The sequence below is a fragment of the Oryctolagus cuniculus genome, chromosome 2 (assembly GCF_051225735.1).
Source record: "Oryctolagus cuniculus isolate XC-2025 breed Fujian yellow rabbit chromosome 2, ASM5122573v1, whole genome shotgun sequence".
NCBI classification, from domain to species: Eukaryota; Metazoa; Chordata; class Mammalia; order Lagomorpha; family Leporidae; genus Oryctolagus; species Oryctolagus cuniculus.
Genome location: NC_142868.1, coordinates 119,025,092 through 119,046,228, shown reverse-complemented (window position 1 = coordinate 119,046,228; position 21,137 = coordinate 119,025,092). Strand labels below are relative to the sequence as shown.

Sequence of the window (21,137 nt, the reverse complement as noted above, 5' to 3'; positions counted from 1 at the left end):
GAGAAGGATGAAGAGACACAAAATCTCATCTTCCCGGCTCCTCCTTTCCCATCCAGAACCGTATAAGCAGGACGTAAGGGACATGTCAATGAACATGTAGCCACAACAGTGACAGCCACGATGCCGCAAGGACAACTTCTATGGCAAAAGATGGCCAGGTTGAAGGTATGAATCCCTGACCCGCTGCCCAACACAGGAGAAAGGTCAGCAACATGAAAACAACACAAGAGGGTCTAATGATCAAAGGAACAAAGCCAATAGAGCAATCATAAAATGGCTTACATTTTATATACAGAAGTACAGCTTGCATGTATGTATATTTGTACATTATATATTGTATATTTAGTATTGCTAAGTATTGAGTATATCTAAGTAATTATATACGTGCAAGATCCTGGGAGAGACGTGGAAATGGTGTGCAATTCAGCTTCATCCTATCCTGAATCGACTTCGTTTATTTCTGACTCTTAGGGCGGTCACAAATACAGGAGTCACTCTTGATACCTCTCTCTTTCATCTCCCAACCTCTAACTTAGCAGCAAGGCCTCCTGACTCTATTTCCAGAACGTTTCCTGAATTGAGTCACCTCTCACTTCTCACCATCCCCTGCATTCACACACACAGCCAGCCCCTGATCCAGGGCATCACACCTCTGGCCTGGATGATTGAGACGACCTTCTACCTTTCTCCTAGGACAAACTCTACTCCTAGGACGTATTCTACTGACCATTCGTTGGGAGCCAGAGATCATCCTGGAGCCAGAGAGACCTTTTAAGAAATAGGACTGGGGGCTGGTGCTGTGGCGCAGCAGGTTAAAGCCCTGGCCTGAAGTGCCAGCATCCCATTTGGGCGCCGGTTCTAGTCCCGGCTGCTTCTCTTCGGATCCAACTCTCTGCTGTGGCCTTGGAAAAAAAGTGGAAAATGGCCCAGATCCTTGGGCCCCTGCACCCATGTGGGAGACCTAGAAGAGGCTCCTGGCTCCTGGCTTCAGAACGGCACAGCTCTGGCTGTTGCAGCCATCTAGGAAGTGAACCAGCAGATGGAAGACCTCTCTCTCTGTCTCTACCTCTCTCTGTAACTCTGTCTTTCAAATAAATAAAATGAATCTTAAAAAAAAAGAAAGAAATAGGACTGAGAGCATCAATCTTCTATTCAAAATTCTCAGAGCTTCTCATTTCCTTAAGATTGCAAGCTAAGTCCTTACAAAGTGCAGCCAGGGAGGGACCCGTGGCCTGCCTTGAAGTTTCTGAACACCTCCTTCTTCCATTCACTCCTGCACTCCTGTCTTCCCTGGTTCTGGAACTTGCCTCATTGGACACCTGCATGACTAACTTCCCTGCCTCCTTCTGCTCTCTGCTGAAACTTCACCTACACAGTGACACCCACTGCGCTACTCATCCCTGCAGCTCTCCTCCACTGTCTCTGGCACTGACTTTATCCTGCTCGAATTGTTCTTTCCCAGGACACACAACACTTTAATATATCACAAATGTGCCTACTATCATATTTACTCTATTTTATTTCCCTGCTCCCACTAGGATCCCAGACCCACAGGGGCAGTGCTCTTTGCTTCGGTACACAGATTCTTCTCAAGCTCCTATATGGTGCTGAAGGCCATTAAGTACACACATTTGCTGAACTGTATTGAACTGAATTTAATCAAGTAAATTAAACTGAAGTTCATGGAACAAGAACAGATTATATTAGAGGGTACTTCAAAAAGTCTATGGAAAATGGAATTGAAAGGTAGGTTTATTTGGGGGAAAAATTGAAAACCAGGCATATATGTGGGATCTTCAAAAAGTTCATGAGAATGTGAATTATGAAGAAATTATGCATTAATCTCAAAAAGAGTTTTGTATCAAAATAAACTTAACACCTAATTCCACTTTCCACAAGCTTTTTAAGTATTCACATATGCATAAAATCAAACAGAGAGTTAGGAAATAAAATAATAAAGATTGGAATTTCATAAACTACTATAGAAGGATGATTTAGCATATGGCAAAAAACTGAAAATGCTACCATGAATTGAGAAATTGAATCAATAAATTCTCCTAGAATGTACCCCCAAAATGAAAGCAGTGAAAGCATAGAAAATATGGAAACCTAGATGAGACGTTAGAGTGAGATCTAGGAGTTCCAGTAGCCAATGAATATAAGTTCCAAAAGGAGACATACAAGTAGAATTAGGGAGAGAACATGCTTGAAGAAAAAATGCCAGGAAAATCTAAACTGGGGAGGCAAATCTAAATTTAGCAAGCAAAGGATAAATTAAAGTCTACTGGGAATAAGTAGGCCTAGGAAAGTGAAAATATTTCCCTTTTAATTCTGAAATTAGATCTACCAAATAAACTTCATCTCACAGAAAAATTTTATTTTCATGTCATTTTTCTTAGTCACTCACTTTCAGCTGCAATGTGGGTTGTCCTCCAGTGTCCTCACAGAACAGACACATTTTTGGATTCTGGATTCCCAGATAAATGGGAACCCCTTTGCCTTGCTCAAGAGCCTCCGGATACTTGCACGGCATAACAGTGATGGTGACTGTGAAGATAAAAGGGGGAACGTGGTGTCAGTTTCCTTTTGAAGTCAGGAAAGACTCTTTAATCCAGCAGGACAGTATCTTCCAGACAGGGGCTGGAAGACCTGAAGAATGTGACTCTTACTACTCTGGACCTACTAAATAGCCACCCATTCATTGATCCACCCATTCATACTATGTGCCAATCGCTGCCCTAGTAAATGGAATCAATGTGGAGTCAAACAGATGGAGGGCCCCGCCCTTGAGATTTTTACACCTGCGATTGACAGGAAGCTCCTTCCCCCAGCAGATCCTTGCCTCCTTGTGAACTCTGTCCATCAGCAAGTTTTGCCTAATGTGATGCTGGATCTTCCTTCCTGTGGTGTCCCCTTCATAGTCCTTCTAGGGCACCTGAGGTCATTCGGGACAAACCACTCCTCTCCTGTAGGACAGAGCCGCTGCTGGAAGCTCCTCTACCATCTCTCACTTCTTTAGCCTAAGGCAAACCTCTCCTAGTCTTCCCTTCCAGGCAAGGGTGAAATTCTCCCCAGTCCAGGCTGGCCCTGGTATAAAGCCATGCATTTTTTGACACATAATTGTGCATATTTGTGGGGTACCTTGTGATGAATCAATAAATGTATACATTATATAATGACCAGCTCAGGGTAATTAGCATACCCATCAGCTCACACATTTGTCATTGCTTTGTGGTAAGAGCCATCTGACATCTCTCCTCTAGCTATTCCGGAGTACACAATACACTATTATTAACTGTAGTCATCCTACTGTGCAACAGAACACTACCACGTAGGCTTCCACAAAAGGCCACACCCAGGTGAGGAGCAGGGCAGCCACAGGATGTCTACTCACCTGCTGCCGCGTTGCTACTCCTTGGAACTGTCACCAGGGTCTGGCCCTGGAGGATCCACACTTGCTGATCCAAATCGGAGAGCTTCCCAACGTAAGGCTCACTCATCGCTGTTTGGGTAAATAAAAAAAAAAAAAAAAAAAAGCTATGATGATCAAGGCTGCCTTCCTAGATGCTGGGAGAAAGATCCTCAGGTTCAAGTCCTTCAGAAAGGAAGGTCAGGGTTTACAGCGGTGCTCATGCAACCCATCAATCCAGCCTTTGTTTCCAGAAAAGCTGTGGGTTCAAGTAAGGAGGGCAAGGGCCACCAAGGATGAGGACTGGCTTAAAATGGCACACTGTCAAGGCCAAGGTAATAAGCAGTCTCAAACGCATGTGTGTCAAGGCCCAGCCACTCAATTTCGTGCTGCTCTGTGCTTGGCCCAGTGCTAGAGACTACAGCTAGAGCTGTGAGTGAGCAACAGTGCCCACCCTCCAGAAGCTCCCAGCATAGCAGCCAGGTGGACAACACCCAGCGTGATGGCCAGACACAGGGAAGGGCAGAGTATAGTGGGGTGTCCAGAGGATCGGCTATGAGCACGTGGTCCAGACCTCCAGATCCCCATCCAACGTCACCTCCATGGATTTGTTGTCCAGCACCTGACATAGTGCAGCTGTCTCAGCACCTGTGGGGACAGATACAGGAGAGATTAACCTCAGGAGATGTGTCCAGACTTTTCTAGGATGCTGGTTTCTTGGGCCCTCATTCTAGACAGGGAGCTGGATGCCTGGCTTGACATGAAGCTCTAGTCAGAAGATCTGAGCTACCTCCCAGGACAAAACTTCAAGGTAGCCTCAGGGAAGGGAAATCAGACAGAATTTTCCTGCACCTGGAGATCCGGTCAATGAGAACATCTCCCTAGCAGCTCCAAGGCCAGGCATGGATCTGACCACAAATACCCCCATGGGTCCTGATGCCAGTGTCTCCTCCTACCAAAAGAACCCTTTCCTTTACTGGCTTCGGTTTCTAACTAGGGGAAGGATCTCCCAGGATCCCAGCAAATCCCTGGTGAGAAACAATGAGCCCCATGCAGGACAAGGCCTGGTGCTGGTCTGGTGTGGTCCTATCCCTTAGTTGTGCCCCAAAGCACAGAAGGCCCCAGAGAGAAAGAACTTTCCAGCTATCAGCACACCTGGCAAAGAAGGGTCTTAATCAGAAGTCCAGGAGACTGAACCACAGTTCCAGCAGCTTCCAGGAGCAGTGTTGGGCTCTGAGAGAGCCTGGATCTTTTATCTGGAGGAGCAGAGGGAGTGGCTTAAGCTTCCTTGGTGGGTGCGACAGTATGACATAAAAGCGATCTGGTTCCTCCTGCGAGAAAATTCCATGCAGCTCAAGTGAAGAAATTGCAGATTCAGCACGGGTATGACCTGCTTTGGCTCCCTGAGAAATCACTGTTGAGTCAAGCCCTACAAGATCAACTACAGTGAAAGAGAGTTGATGACTGACCCCGGGTTTCTCAAATAGGGGAGGCTAAGGGACTTCCCCCAGAGCTCAGCTCTCCTGTGTCACTATGGGGCTAGGACTGGAAATGCTAGCCACCCTGTGACAGGGACTCTTGGGGCTGGGAGTCCAGCCTTCTACAGTCAGGCTGAGCGGATCCTGTGGGAGTAAAATTACCTGTATGCTTCAGGCAAGATCCATATGGCATTGCTGGTCACCTAACTACTTCACATCAGGCCAACCTGAATGGGAGGATCAGGTTGAAGGTCCTCACTAACCCAACTACCTAACACTCTTTTAGCCCCTCAGAGATGCACTCCTCCACTTGGGAACCACAAAGATGGAGCCAACCTGGTCTCAGCTCCTACCCCTTCCCCCAATACAATTGACTCCAGACTGCCTAAGGACTACGGAAATGGGCAGTGATTCCTCCAAAAACTGAGTCCCAGAGCCCAGTGTGTTCCCATCTCCTTAAACCAGGACCTGTGCATCCTTCTAGTGAGTAGGAATGGTTATTTTTATATCATACTTGTCATACACACCCCCATCCCATCTGCTATAGTCAAGCATAAAAATTTGCCAAGGCATGAGTTAACCTGACTGAAGTCAATTTCAGGAGAGAGACTAGAAGCACTTATGGTTCCAAATTCACCTGTCTCTCTTGGGGAGAAGCTGCCAAGAGGGAGATGGAACTTCCTAGACATGCTCCTCTACGAGCCCCTCTTCCCAGACCTGAAGAGTCACCTTACGCAACTCCTCTTGCTTTCCACCCCATCTCTTCTCCAGCCTTGAGAACCATGGTCCTTCCCTGTGAAGGCCCCAATCCTAATTCTTTTTGCTTCCAGTTTATCTGTTACCTTAAGAGAAAGTATAATAGTGAATTCAGACTCAAATGACAGTTAAATGCACTTTGTTTCAAGTTGGGCTTGGCTGGTGTCCCCTCTCCTGAGCCCCCACTGCCCAGAAGAAAAGCCCTTCCATCATGCATCTGTCAACATATCTCCTTTCTTGGGATATTAATCACAAAACAGCATCTGAAATATCCCATCGTCTTATCACCAAACCCCTCTGTCTCCTTTTCAGTCAGGATCCAGACAGGAGAGCAGAACCCACACAGGGAATTGCAAACAAAGGAAACCAGATATAAAGTATTGGGTACATGCCTGTTTCAAGGCAAAAGAACAAAAAGGAATTGCAGGAAGGTAACAAAACAACCTAGGAACCCAAAGGAGGAATCTTGTAGGACTAATGCCCAGATCGCAGGGACAGAGGTGGGGGACTCACTGCCAAATTGATGCTCAGACTTTTTTTTTTTTTTTTTGACAGGCAGAGTGGACAGTGAGAAAGAGAGACAGAGAGAAAGGTCTTCCTTTGCCGTTGGTTCACCCTCCAATGGCCACCGTGGCCAGCACACCCTGCTGATCCGATGGCAGGAGCCAGGTACTTATCCTGGTCTCCCATGGGGTGCAGGGCCCAAGCACTTGGGCCATCCTCCACTGCACTCCCGGGCCATAGCAGAGAGCTGGCCTGGAAGAGGGGCAACCGGGACAGGATCCGGCGCCCCAACTGGGACTAGAACCCGGTGTGCCGGCACCGCAAGGGGGAGGATTAGCCTAGTGAGCCACGGTGCTGGCCTGCTCAGACTTCTGAAAAGGAAGCTCACTGTGGATCCTTGAACCACAAAGGTGGAGGGGAGGGGCAACCAAGAGATGCTCAGAGGGCCCAAGGGACACAGCCCAGAGAGCTGCATTTTCATTGATTCAAAACCTTTGAGGATAGCTTGAATATTTCTTGCCCAGACAAAAGTTGCAAAAACCTGTGCTGTATGATGACATGTGTCCTCTTGTTCTACTTGGTCTTTGCCTTTATTTATTTATTTTTATTTAAAGATTTTTATTTATTTACTTGACAGGTAGAGTTACAGACAGTGAGAGAAAGAGACAGAGAAAGGTCTTCCTTCCGTTGATTCACTGCCCAAATGGCCGCCACGGCCGGAGCTATGCCGATCCAAAGTCAGGAGCCAGGTGCTTCTCCTGGTCTCCCATGCGGGTGCAGGGGCCCAAGCACTTGGGCCATCCTCCACTGCCTTCCCGGGCCACAGCAGAGAGCTGGACTGGAAGAGGGGCAACTGGGACAGAATCCGGCGCCCATATGGGATGCCACGCCACAGGCGGAGGATTAACCTAGTGCGCCACCACGACGGCCCCTCTAACTTGGTCTTTGCCTTTCAATAGCTTCCAGCTCTTCCCCAAATTTCCAGCACCTGGCATCCGTTCTGAAGTTCCCTGTTCAAACTTGGAGAAATTAGTAAAAATAGGAATTTACTAGTTATTTTCTATCACTATAATAAGATATCTGAAGCTATAAATAAGAGGTTTATTTAGCCTAGAATACTGGAAGCTGAAAGTCTGAAACTAGGTATTCCTAACAATTTTGACTTTGCTGAGGGTCTCACGGCAGGTGCATCACAGTGGTGGTGGCAAGGGTACAAGAATGATCACATGGGAGCCAGAGAGTGGGTAGGGTCCACCATATCCTCTTACAACAGCCCTCCTTCAGGAACTGACTAGGGACAAGTAGATACTATGATAATCCCTCCTGAGGGCAGAGACCCCAGTAACCTAACCCCTTACCATTAGGCTCTACCTCTTAAAGGCCCCACCACTCCCCAACACCACCAAACTTGTAACACATGAGCCCTTGGGGAGCACATCCAACTCATGCCCAAACCATAGCAAAGAGTGATAGTGATAGAACGGGAAGCCAGGAACAATTGGGATTGATAATTAAAGAGCAGAGAGCCCACCCTACTGAAGAAATGACTAGAATTTGTATCTGAAAATAGAAAGAATAAATAATATAATTATAGAGTACCCTAGCTATACTTGAGAAAACTGTCACTATTGATGCTGATTATGAAGAGAACCTAGCTCAACACAAACCAGTTTCAGATTCTTTCACTGATGTTTTATTTTCATGCAGAACAATGACAGTGATGCACATCATTAAGTATGGCTTCAACTGATGGCCAGTAAGTACTCAAAAGGTCAATTTCCTAGATATGGAAATGATTGTAAGGGAAAACAGTCCAGATTCCAATTTTCAAGCTCTAAGGTTATATCATCCTCATTTGTTTGGTAATTATCCTTGTTAATTTGCTAACATAATGTGCTCATGACCTTATTAAGTCAAGAAAACACCACAGGAAACAAGGTTGGGTAAGAGAACTTGCTTATTCACCACCACACAAGCTCTAGAGTCTCTCCATGGATGCCAAATCTGTAACATATTATTCAGGTAACCAGGCTGACAATCATGACTGATAAAGTAAAAGGGATTATGAAGCAGCAGTTTATCTGGCCCCAATACTTGCCAGCTACACAGAAACAAGTTAGTAGTAGAAGTAGACTTAGAATTTACAATTCCCAACACCAAACTCAAGGCTGTCTGCTTGGGTGCTCAACAATTCCCTTGAGGTTCCAAAGAGGACCAAACCAATGGTACCTTAGGCCCAATCATGAGTACCTGCAGGGGCCAGTGTTGCAGTACAATGGGTTAAGCTCCCACCTGCACTGTTTCATCCCATAGCAGAGTGCTGGTTCGAGTCCTGAATGCACTGCTTCCATTCCAGCTCCCTGCTAACGTGCCTCGAAAAGCAGAGGAAAATGTGCTGACGACCTGGGCCCCTGACACCCAAGTGGGAGACTCAGATGGAGTTTTAGATGCCTGGCTTTGGTCTGGAATAGCCCCAGCTGTTGTGGCCATCTGGAAAGTGAACGAGCAGATGGAAGATTTCTTTCTCTCTCTGTCCTTTGCATACCTCTCTGTCACTCTGGCTTTCAAATAAATAAAACGAATCATTTTTTAAAGAGCTGCTACAAACAGGTCTGGCAGTCTGGCCTGAGGATTCCCACTGAAAAAGAGCTGAAATTTACCTCAGTTGATACAATGGGGCAATGTGGTATACACCAAGCATCACAGAAACCAACTGGGCCATTTGTACTGTAGTAGACTTGGAGACATGACAAGGAAATTCATGGGGCAGTCTCTGTGGTGGAACCTTTATCCCATGTAGAATTCTCAAGGGCCTCTGCTCCTCCAAGCAACCCAAGTCCATTGTCCAGGACTTGCCCATTGTGGGCTGATCCATTACATCTCCCTGAAGCTAGTCTCCATGGAACTCTAGACTTTAGGATGTGGGCCAACATGGTATATTTTTAAAAAACGTTTATTTATTTATTTGAAATTCAGAGTTACACAGAGAGAGACGAGGCAGAGAGAGAGAGAGAGAGAGAGAGAGAGGTCTTCCATCTGCTGGTTCACTTGCTAATTGGTCGCAACGGCCAGAGCTGTGCCTATCTGAAGCCAGGAGCCAGGAGCTTCCTCCAGGTCTTCCCACGCGGGTGCAGGGGCCCAAGGATTTGGGCCATCCTCCACTGCTTTCCCATGCCATAGCAGAGAGCTGGGTCAGAAGTGGAGCAGCCAGGACTCGAACCAGTGCCCAAATGGGATGCTGGCACTGCAGGAGGCAGGTTTACCCACTATGCTATAGCGCCAGCCCCCAGCATGATATTTAACAGCTTCCTCTCCCTTGTGTGAAAATGAATGACAAATTAGAACAATAATTTCATCAATATTCATCAAAACGGCAGAAATAAATAGAAGCATTAGAAGAGTGAAGAACCAAACCGTTCAAGACCTTCATAAAGTATATTTTTCTAAATTTAAAATAGCTATCAAATGGTATACTTATGAGCAACAACAGTGCTAGAGAAAAAAGTGCCTTACTTGGACAGCAATGGTCCAATGCTTAAAGAAGCGATGAAGTTTAAATGCCTAAAGTTTTCAATTCTTAAACAAGGAACCAAATGACAGAAAACTCTTACCCTTCCCTGAATGGTCCACATCACACAAAATGCAAAAGCCTTGAAAGAAAAGATGATACATTGTGTGTCCAAAATTTAGCATTTGTGGCAACACTTTGGTAAAACACACAATGAAAGTAAGTCAAAAAGACAGGCCATGGGGTTGTGCTGTGGTGTAGGGGGTAAAGCTGCTTGCATATGGGCCCCAGTTCTTGTCTCTGCTGCTCCACTTCCCATCTAGCTCCCTGCTAATATGCCTGGGAAAGCAGTGGAAGATGCCCAAGTCCTTGGGCTCCTGCCATCCACGTGGGAGACCCAGAAGCAGCTCCTGGCTCCCAACTCCTGGCTCCAGGCTTCAGATCAGCGTAGCTTCAGCAGTTGTAGCTTTTAGGAAGTGAACCAGTGGATGGAAAAATCTTTCTATCCCTCTCTGTAACTCTGCCTTTCAAATAAATAAATAAATCTTAAAAGAAAAAAAGAAGTAAAACAAAGACAAGCCACCAGGGAGAAAATATCTGAAAGTCATCTAACAAATTATTAAAATTCAAAGTGTTTTTTTTTTTTTTTTTTGACAGGCAGAGTGGACAGTGAGAGAGAGAGACAGAGAGGAAGTTCTTCCTTTGCCGTTGGTTCACCCTCCAATGGCCGCCACGGCCGGCGCATCGCGCTGATCTGAAGCCAGGCGCCAGGTGCTTCTCCTGGTCTCCCATGGGGTGCAGAGCCCAAATACTTGGGCCATCCTCCACTGCACTCCCAGGCCACAGCAGAGTTGGCCTGGAAGAGGGACAACAGGGACAGAATCCGGCGCCCCGACGGGGACTAGAACCCGGTGTGCCGGCGCCGCAAGGCGGAGGATTGGCCTATTGAGCCACGGCGCCGGCCTAAAATTCCAAGTTTTAAAATTGTTCACATTACTCAATACTACCGATGCTAATAATCCTATAGAAAAGTTAGTGGATATAAAAAGTTTCTCACTGAAAATATAAATGTCCAATAAATAAGAGCAATTATAGTTAACCACAATAGCAATTAGAAAAATGCAAATCAAAGTAATAAATGAGATTCAGTTTCCACCCATCAGGAAAGCACAAATTAAAAAGATGGTAAGCAATAGAGTGACTAAGCAGATTATGTCACCATGAGAATGGATATGTGAATCAGTGTAGCCTTTTTGGAAGGCATCAGCCATCACAAATTTATTATATGTATTCTTGGTCCAATAATTCTACTCACAAAAATTACTTTCAGGTTGTTCCTCAGAAGATCCAACAGGCACTTTTATTGGGAATGCACTGAATGTATAAATTAATCTAGGAGAAATCTGATTACTTGATAATACTGTTATCCCTTTCAAAATTCTGCAAATTCTATGTGTTCAAGATCATTCTTCTGTTCGGAAACATTGCTGCTGCTGCCAAGTTCACCTTCCTAAGTCATGTTCCTTCTATTCTTTTACTGACTGCTCTCCTGGCGGGGTGGGGGGTGGGGGGCAGCATCTAATGTAAACCATCCTTCTATTTCAGCATCTGTGTCCCAAAACAGCTGAGTCTCAGGTTAGATTCAAACTGAGAGATCCAGAGGCCGGCGCTGTGGCTCACTTGGTTAATCCTCCGCCTGTGGCACCAGCATCCCATATGGGCACCGGGTTCTAGTTCCAGTTGCTCCTCTTCCAGTCCAGCTCTCTGCTGTGGCCCGGGAAGGCAGTGGAGGATGGCCCAAGTGCTTGGGCCCTGCACCCCATGGGAGACCAGGAAGAAGCACCTGGCTCCTGGCTTTGGATCGGTGCAGCACCAGCCGTAGCTGCCATTTGGGGGGTGAACGAACAGAGGGAAGACCTTTCTCTCTGTCTCTCTCACTGTCTATCTGTCAAAAAAAAAAAAAAAAAAAAAAAACCAAACCTGAGAGATCCAACAGGACTCATATTTTAGAGTTTAATAAAGAGATGCAAACAAGTTTCTGTGTCTTGGCCAAGAGATCAGAGATATCATCTCCAGATAAAATCTTAACTACCGGCCGGCGCCGTGGCTCACTAGGCTAATCCTCCGCCTTGTGGCGCCCGCACACCGGGTTCTAGTGCCGGTCGGGGCACCGGATTCTGTCCCGGTTGCCCCTCTTCCAGGCCAGCTCTCTGCTATGGCCTAGGAGTGCAGTGGAGGATGGCCCAAGTGCTTGGGCCCTGCACCTGCATGGGAGACCAGGAGGAAGCACCTGGCTCCTGGCTTCGGATCAGCGCGGTGTGCTGGCCGCAGCACGCTGGATGCAGCGGCCATTGGAGGGTGAACCAACGGTAAACGAAGACCTTTCTCCCTGTCTCTCTCTCTCACTGGCTTCGGATCAGCACGATGCGTTGGCCGCAGTGGCCATTGGAAGGTGAACCAATGGCAAAAGGAAGACCTTTCTCTCTGTCTCTCTCTCACTGTCCACTCTGCCTGTCAAAAAAAAAAAAAATCTTAACTACACATTTCTAACTCTACCATTTGGGGCAAGTCAGCTTGAGCATGTCCCAAATTGTACCTCTCCTCCCTCTCTTACTCCCACTATTATATTTAACAGAGATCACTTTTCAGTTAAATTTAAACACCCAAGAATAATTGTGTGTTAATTACAGAGTTCAATCAATAGTATTAAGTAGAACAAAAAAAATACTAAAAGGGATAAAGTATTAAGTTGTACATCAACAGTCAGGACAAGGGCCAATCAAGTCACTGCTTCTCATAGTGTCCAATTCATTTCAACAGGTTTCCTTTTTGGAAACAAGAAATGTAAGAACAAAAAAGAAAACTAATCATAACAAACTACTTTTTTCATCTCTGGGCAAGATTGAACAAAATGAATAATTTTCTGTGAGAATGTAATTTATCAAAGGAGCTCAGGAGAGATTTTTTGGTATATATGCTGTATTCAGTTTCCAAGGAGTGATAAGGATTTACAAGTTCCCTCAGAAAGAACCAGTCCAGGTAGTTTCACAGCAATTCTCCCAAGAATGCAATGATCTAATTTCAGTACTACTTGGTTATTCTATGGCATAAGGGGGAAAAAGATCTCAAAATCCGTATTATAAAGCATATATTAATATTTAAAGGCAAATAAAGATTAAACATAGAATAAGAGAGGGAGGAGATGTACAATTTGGGACATGCTCAATCAGACTTGCCCCAAATGGTGGAGTTAGAAACGTGCCAGGGGATTCCAATTCAATCCCATCAAGGTGGCATGTACCAATGCCATCTCACTAGTCCAAGTGATTGATTTCAGTTCACAATTGATCACACTGATAGGTCTAAGAGTCAAAGGGATCATACAAACAAGACTAGTGTCTGCTAATACTAACTGATAGAATAAAAAAGGGAGAGAATGATCCATCATGGGAAGCGGGATACACAGCAAAGTCATAGAATGGCAGATGTCCTAAATAGCACTCTGGCCTCAGAAGCAGCCCTTAAGGCATTCAGATCTGGCTGAAGAGCCCATGAGAGTATTTTAGACATGGAAAGCCAAGACACTCTGGAAAAAAAAAAAAAAAGACCTAAATGAAAGATCTCTGCGAGTGAGATCCCAGTGGAAAGAATGGGCCATCAAAGAAGGAGGTACCTTTCTCTGAAGGGAGGAGTGAACCTCCATTTTGACTATGACCCTGTCGGAATAAGATCGGAGCTGGCGAACTCAAAAGGCTTCCATAGCCTTGGCAACTCATGACAAGAGCCTAGGGAGATTACTGACACCATAAACAAGAGTGTCAATTTGTTAAGTCAACAACAGGAGTCACTGTGCACTTACTTCTCATGTGGGATCTGTCCTTAATATGTTGTCCAATGTGAAGTAATGCTATAACTAGTGCTGAAACAGTATTTTACACTTTGTGTTTCTGTGTGGGTGCAAACTGATGAAATCTTTACTTAATATATACTATATCGATCTTCTGTATATAAAGATAATTGAAAATGAATCTTGATGTGAATGGAATGGGAGAGGGCGTGGTAGATGGGAGGGGTGCGAGTGGGAGGGAAATTATGGGGGGAAGCCATTGTAATCCATAAACTGTACTTTGGAAATTTATATTTACTAAATAAAAAAAGAATTTTATCGTAAAAAAAAAAAGATTAAACATAGAGAAGACGAAAAGTAAGTTTCCTATTTTAAAAATGTATCATGTCCGGCCAGCGCCGCGGCTCACTAGGCTAATCCTCTGCCTTGCAGCACCGGCACACCAGGTTCTAGTCCCGGTCGGGGCGCCGGATTCTGTCCCGGTTGCCCCCCTTCCAGGCCAGCTCTCTGCTATGGCCCGGGAGTGCAGTGGAGGATGGCCCAAGTGCTTGGGCCCTGCACCCCATGGGAGACCAGGAGAAGTACCTGGCTCCTGCCATTGGATCAGCGCGGTGTGCCGGCCGCAGCGGCCATTGGAGGGTGAACCAACGGCAAAGAAAGACCTTCCTCTCTGTCTCTCTCTCTCACTGTCCACTCTGCCTGTCAAAAAATAAAAAAATAAATTAAAAATGTATCATGTCCCACAGGGTGAGCTTTATTTCACAAATGGTTCAGAATTAGGATACCTGGAAATATAATTTATCCCAGCAACCTAAGGGCTTCTCTTTGTCAGACCAGATTTTCCACTTTTTCTAATCCCTGGCTCCCCTCCCAACCCAGGAAAGGTCCTGGGCAGAGGTTAATGGGGCAGCAGGCCCACAGAGAACCTGAAAGATGAGTTCTAAGGAGCCACGGTTTGAAGAATTAGAAGAAAGCTGGGCCAGGGTTTCTAATGGCACAACCACCTGCAAACCTACCTGTGGCTTCCTCATTTCATGTCCAAAACAACCAAAAAAGGGGAGCAATCTTGGGAGAGTAAAAGTCGATGGGAATCCTTACTCTAGGTGTGATTCCACTTCAACTTCACATTCATACACTGGATCTTCAATATCTGACATTGATTAGTTCATGTCAGTGCATTCCATCCTTCACACTGGGTCCCATTAGAATATAATATATACCACTAGTCCAAGTGTGATCTGCGTGTTAGACATCAGGACCCGGGGCCCTGCCCTGGTCTGCCTGCACTAGAATCTGCCTCTATTTTCAGATGATTCACTCGTGGAGGTTGGAGAAGCCCTGCTCAGGAGCACTTTTCAGCACATTACTCACTATGAAGGACACTTAGATGATTGACGGATGCACTTTGTGCGCAGGGGCAAGGCTGCCCTTGCCAGGTGAGTCATCTGGAGACAGGTTCCTGGTGGCTGGAGACAGCCTCAGGCATAGAAACTGAAGTTTACATTGAGCTTGTCACCTTGTTCCCTGTCACCGCTGCTGACCTGTCTGCAAGATTTCCCAACGTCCCACCACTAGCAGACAAGAAGAGAAAGGCTGGAGATGTGAGACTCATTCTATAGCTCTGGTTCTACTGCTAAATGTCAGTGAAGCGCTCCAGCAGTCACTTTCCCTTTCTGTGCATTGGTTCCTTGTCCTGTAACTGAGGAAGCTGGAGCTACTCATCTCCAGTCCCAGCTGCCAGTGCCTCTAAGCAGACAAGATCCAATTCTCGACTAGGCAACTGCCACTTTGGTTTTAGTCTTCATCAACAGGAATGAAGAGTTTCCAACAGGTACATGGAAAGTCCACATTGTGAAAAACTACATATGTAGTTTGACAATTTTGGCACTGAAATAAACTTGTCCTTTAATTTTTTGCAAACTTTTTGAAGTGCTCTCTGTAACCCATCACTGCCTCTAACCGTTCCATTCTGTCACTAGTCCATCATCTTTAGCCCCAAGTATTTAAATCCATGCTACAATATTACATAACAAATAAACTCAAAATCTTACAAGTTTATGATCTATTCTGAGCTCAGCTGCCCTCCAGGCTTTGAGTCAAGTTCTTTATTCTCCACGTTTGCCTTCTGGCACTTGTTCACGTTCTATTGGCCAAAAGTGTCACATAACCAAGTCCAAAGTCAAAGGAGCAAGGAAGTAGATCTCATACATAGGGAAGGGAAGCCACAGCAAGAGCAGGGAGAGAAGGAATCTGCATAGGCAAGTAACACACTCTACCCATCCCTACACTACGCTACACACACACACACACACACACACACAAAACGCAGTAATGAAGTACGTTAAGATTCATCAGGAGTCACTTGATATTGAACATGTCGGATAATTTATGTAGATACAAAATAATTTGGAGGTGTAGTTGGGGACTCTAGATAAATCAAACCAGAGAACTCAGATATTTCTGGTTATCTGTGGATTCACTAAAGCCTACTCCAGAAAGAATTCAGGAGCCTCTGAAAGAGAAACCATAAATTAAAACTAGGATTGGTGGAGCTGGCATTGTGGCACAGCAGGTAAAGTTGCCTCCTGTAATTGCTGGCATCCCAGCTGCTCCACTTCTGATCCAACTTCCTGCTAATGGCTGGAGAAAAGCAGCAGAAGACAGCCCAAGTGCCTAGGCCTCTGAACCCCCGTGGGAGATATGATGGAGCTCCTGGCTTCTAAATTCAGCCTGGCCTAGCATTGGGCATTGCAGCCATCTAGGGAGTGAACCAGTGGATGAAAGATCTCTCTCTCTGGCTCTGACTTCCAGGGCCAGCGCTGTGGCGTAGCGGGTTAACGCCCTGGCCTGAAGCGCAGGCATCCCATACGGGTCTAGTCCCAGCTGCTCCTCTTCCCATTCAGCTCTCTGCTATGGCCGGGGAAAGCAGTAGAGGATGGCCCAAGTCCTTGGGCCCCTGCACACACATGGGAGATCCAGGGGAGGCTCCTGGCTCCTGGCTTCGGTTCGGCGCAGCTCCGGCCATTGCGGCCAATTGGGGAGTGAACCATCGGATGGGAGACCTCTCTCTCTCTCTTTCTCTCTCTCTCTGCCTCTCCTTTCTTTGTGTAACTCTGACTTTCAAATAAATAAAAATAAATCTTTTAAAAAAGATTTATTTATTTGTGTATTTATTTGAAGGGCATAGTTACAGAGAGAGAGAGAGAGACATTGACAGAGAACAAGTGAGATCTTCCATCTGCTATTTCCACTCCCCAAATGGCCTCAACAGCCAGAGTTGGGCTGATCCAAAGCCAGGAGCCCGGTCTTTGGTCTCCTACATGGGTGCAGGAGCCCAAGCACTTGGGCCATTCTCTGCTGCTTTCCCAGACCATTAGCAAAGGGCTGGATTGGAAGTGGAGCAGTGAGGACTCAAATCTGCACCCATATGGGATTCCAGCACCACAGGCAGTGGCTTTACCCACTATGCCACACAGCAGCAGCCCCAATAAATAAATCTTAAAAACTAGGCTTGGTGAGCTTAACCCAGGATCTGAATCTTAATCACTGAGTGGGAGGAGGGAGTTCAAGGTTAATACCATCTATGACTCAGATTTGTCTCCTGGAACATCTCCCATGGGGCTTCCATCTGAGCATCCCCCTTTACCTGTCTGCAAGAGTTTAGGAGAGCCCTCCTAATCAAACCATGGCAAATACCAAATTTCAAGGAGACTAGAAAGAAAGCCACGTAGCATCAGAATAACACTGGGCACACTATCTGAAAGGTGACTCAGACAGAAAGAGAACATACTCAGCCCTCTATGAAAACCACTAGAGTTCATGCAGGATTTGTCACTTCAGCTAGGACTGCAGACAAGAGGGTGAGCCCAGACATCACTAAACAAAGCAAGGAACAGAAACAGTAACTGCCCAGAGGTTGTCATGTCTCCTGTTTCCGTCTTCCTTCAGATAATGGTAAAACTAGAGAGGGTACAGTCAAGAAGTTTCAGCCACATCCTGGCTGTGAGACCTGTGGGGGGGGGGGTCACTTAGCCTCTGAGGTCTTGGATTAATTTAGACCCTGAGAGTGGTCCACAAGCATTGTGGGGTCAGCTAGTTCCACATTTCTTGGAGAGCCTGACTTCAAGGTTTCCCCATGCACTGTTTAACCCAGACTATATGTTCACTTGTCTTGCAAATCTTTGTCTCTTCTGAAATTGGAGACAATCTTGGCAGTCCCACCTCCTTCACTGCAACATATACCAGTGACATTGAGATGACACATGTCAAAATATCCTGAGGCGTAGAGTTCAAGCACCTCTCTCATTTCCATGACATCCAATACTCCATGATGCACAAATTACATTCAGTATCCTGAGTGGACCCCGGTTTTGACATCTTGTAAGGCAGGGTGGCCTCCACTGAAGGTGACCAAAGTGATCCAGCTGGGGAAGGCTCCAGACTCAAAAGAAGGGGTCCTGCTCACCTCCTTCACATCCTGTGCTCCCTTTCCTACGGCACCTCCAACACCGGGCTGTCGTTACTCTCTAAATTCAACAGCCGACGTCTCAACATCTTCTGCATGATGCTGGAGCAGAGTGAAGGCTCTGCAGGGAATCCACACTCAGCAGGACCTCAACACCACCAGTGACCTGATGGGTCAAGGAGTCAAGGAAAGAACCAGGGCCTTTGAAGCAAGCATGTCTCAATCCTTAACAGCCTTGTGATCCCAGACAGAAAACAAAACCTCTCTGAGTCCCACTGTTCCCAGCTGTGAAATGGGGACAATGTCCGTCTCGATGCATTACAGCTAATGCTACTTGGTAGCATGCAATAAATAGCAGCAAGGCCCTTGGCTCATGGTAGGGCTCAGTCTTTGCTTTTCCCCCAACCAAGGGTGCTGACGAGGAAGCTGCCCTGTGGAGGCTCCTGGTGCCTGCTAGGGAGGAGGCAAGACCTCTGCTTGCCTGACAAATTATTTTTCTTAGCTTTTGCGGCATCTGTGTAGACAGAAGGAAAACAATTGCAGGCCTGCCTGGCCACAGAGGAGGCCTTGGGCCCCTGGAACTCAGGTGGGAAGCTCCAGGGCCACATCTCCCTGGATGTCCTATCCTAGTAGGAAACCTGCCCAGCTCCCCCCAACAGAGCCCAGCACATGGTGACTGCCCCCAGATCTCAGAGATTCCAGGTCCCATCTACTGGGAACATCACCATCAGCATCATGTGTAGTCTCTAAACAGCTGTGCTTAGCAGTGTGTTCCTAAACTCCTCCAGCCCAGTGCCCTTTGACAGTTTTATCAGAGTTACAGATGGTACCTGATGGCTCAACTTGGGATTTTTTTAACTTTACAATGAAGCAAAAGTGATATGCATTCAGCAGAAACTGTGCTACAAAGTTTGAATTTTGACTTTTCCTGGGCTAGTGGCATGTGGTCCAATCCTGTATTGTGATGCTGGGAGCTACGGAAGCTCAGCTCCCACCCAGCCCCATGATCATCAGTGGAAGCAGCCAACACCCTGCGGTGTGCTGCACTGCCAGCATTTATTGGCTACAGGTATTCAACAAATTACATGAGCTATTCATGACTATAATGTAAAACAGGCTCAGTGCTGGGTAGGGCTCATAACTGTAGGGCAACATTTAAGGTAGGCTGGGCTAAGCTAGGTCTTCAGTAGGCTGGCAGTGTTAAGTGCATTTGCCACTTAGAATGTTTTCAGTACAAAGATTTTATGGGGACATAACCCCAAGGCAAATCAAGGAGCATCTGCACCTTTGAATAACTACTATGTGCCAAATACGGCTGTGGGTGCTAGCAATAACAGCACAAAAAGAGACTCCTTTCAGAGATTACACAGGTGTGAGTATAAAGTAGGCAAAAATATTATAATCAACACTAGAAAGCAGTGGTGTAGTTTATATGAAGGTAAGAAGAGCTTTGGGAAGAAAGCAATGGGGAGAGTAGAAAGGATAAGAGTAGGCATGAAGGGGAGGATTCCTTAGAAGGTGATAGTTAAGCAAAGACCAGGAGAAGAGGAAGAACAACCATGGGAACACTTGGAGAAGAGCACTTTTGACAGAGGGCACAGCAAGTGCAAAGATCCTGAGGCAGTGGTGTGCCTGCTGTGAACATGCAGAGACACCCAGTGCTAGAGCCCCTTCAAGCAAGGCCTCCGTGCCAGCCCCATGAGCATTAAGGTCAGCACATGGCCTCCAGCTGTCAGCTCCCCCAGAGTCAGCCTCAGTCCCCTTCTGAGGCTGCAACCTGGGCCCGAGCTAGGTGGGAAGGCCCAACTATTGCAGCCTGGGGTGGGACATTCTGCTGCTCAGTACTCCCCCTCCCCTGGAGCCTCTGCAGGGTTCGCTGAGGCTTTCAGAACCTGAATGGCAACACAGTTTCCTTCCCACCCTGCTTCAACCCTTTCCCTGGGAGATTTGATCTTTAATAAACACTGGGCACCTCAACGACAACATCTGCATCTGCCCTTAGAGTGAAGTTGGCTGTAAGAGAGAAGGGGATGATTTCAAGAGTTTGAGCAACCATAAGGAGGGAGATGTCATCTGAGAAGATGGAGAGAGACAGCAGGTGGGGCAAGCTGAGAGGGGAAGGAAGTAGTGAGGTTTGGGACAGGTTTGGTCTGTTGGGCATTCAGACAGAGCTAGTGTAGGCAGTGGACCCTGAGCTGTGCCCATCAGGAGTTCAGGCTGGAGACATGAGTCTTGGAGTCAGCAGCACACAGATGTGATACTAGTTGTTTCTCTGTTAGCTCCCAGCCCAGACTGACCCTCCTCATCACAGCCCTGCACCAATACCCTGGAAACCTCCAAATTCTTCCCAAAGTCTCCTGACAGCTGTCTCCTAATAGAGGGAGACACCGATGCAAAGACACCATTCTGGTTCAAGTACTGGCCACAGTGGCCTCTCTCCAGCAGTTCCAGTGCCAGTCCTGTACCCCAGCAGTGAGTGAAGACTCGGGGCTTCAGCTTACACACTGGGAAGGGGGAAGTTATCCCATCTTGCTTGTAACAAATTCCCTGTAGTAAATACCTCTCAGCCTAAAATACAGCTAGGGTTTGAATGTCTGCATCTCTCCCACATTCATGTTGAAATGTAATCCTCAATGCAACAGCATCAAGAGGCAAGATACATGATTGGGTGAATGAAATTAGGACTTGAAGACATGATGATCATCACTGTTGTCCCTTCTACCACACAAGAATGCGGCAGGAATGTACCATCTTGTACATTAAATCTGCTGGTACCTTAACCTTAGGCTTCCCAGCCCCCAGAACTATGACAAGTTCATTTCTATTGTTTATAAATTACCCAGTCTAAGGAGTTTTGCAATGGCAATCTGAACTAAGACAAAACCTAGAGTGGTTTCCATTTTACTGACTGAACCATAACCAACACAAACCACATGATGATATGCCCCTGCGCATCATACTAGTTGGATAAAATGTATTAAATCATTAGATCTTATTCTTAATTTAGTCCTAATTTACTTTTAAGATTTATTTATTTATTTGAAAGCCAGAGAGAAAGAGAGAGAGAGAAATACTTGTTCATCTCCAAATGGCTGCAAAGACCAGGGCTGGGCCAGGGCAAAGCCAGGAGCCAGGAACTCCATCCTGGTCTCCCACATGGACCCACATGG

General features: G+C 46.4%; 1 protein-coding gene across 3 annotated transcripts in view; it reads right to left on the bottom strand.

The window, feature by feature from the left end:
• Positions 1–21,137, bottom strand: part of IL36G (interleukin 36 gamma) — a 38,755-nt gene that overhangs the window by 3,914 nt on the left and 13,704 nt on the right. The window contains exons 2-5 of one of the 3 annotated variants that reach the window (XM_089326121.1): positions 4,565–4,740; positions 3,984–4,057; positions 3,395–3,502; positions 2,408–2,547 (exon numbers count right to left, since the gene is read on the bottom strand). In XM_089326121.1, the coding sequence (XP_089182247.1) occupies positions 2,408–2,547; positions 3,395–3,502; positions 3,984–4,038 (303 nt within the window). In that variant the 5' untranslated portion in view covers positions 4,039–4,057; positions 4,565–4,740. The remainder of the gene's footprint in view (positions 1–2,407; positions 2,548–3,394; positions 3,503–3,983; positions 4,058–4,564; positions 4,741–21,137) is intronic. The other 2 variants (XM_008254129.4, XM_002709568.5) reach the window with 2 other exon arrangements.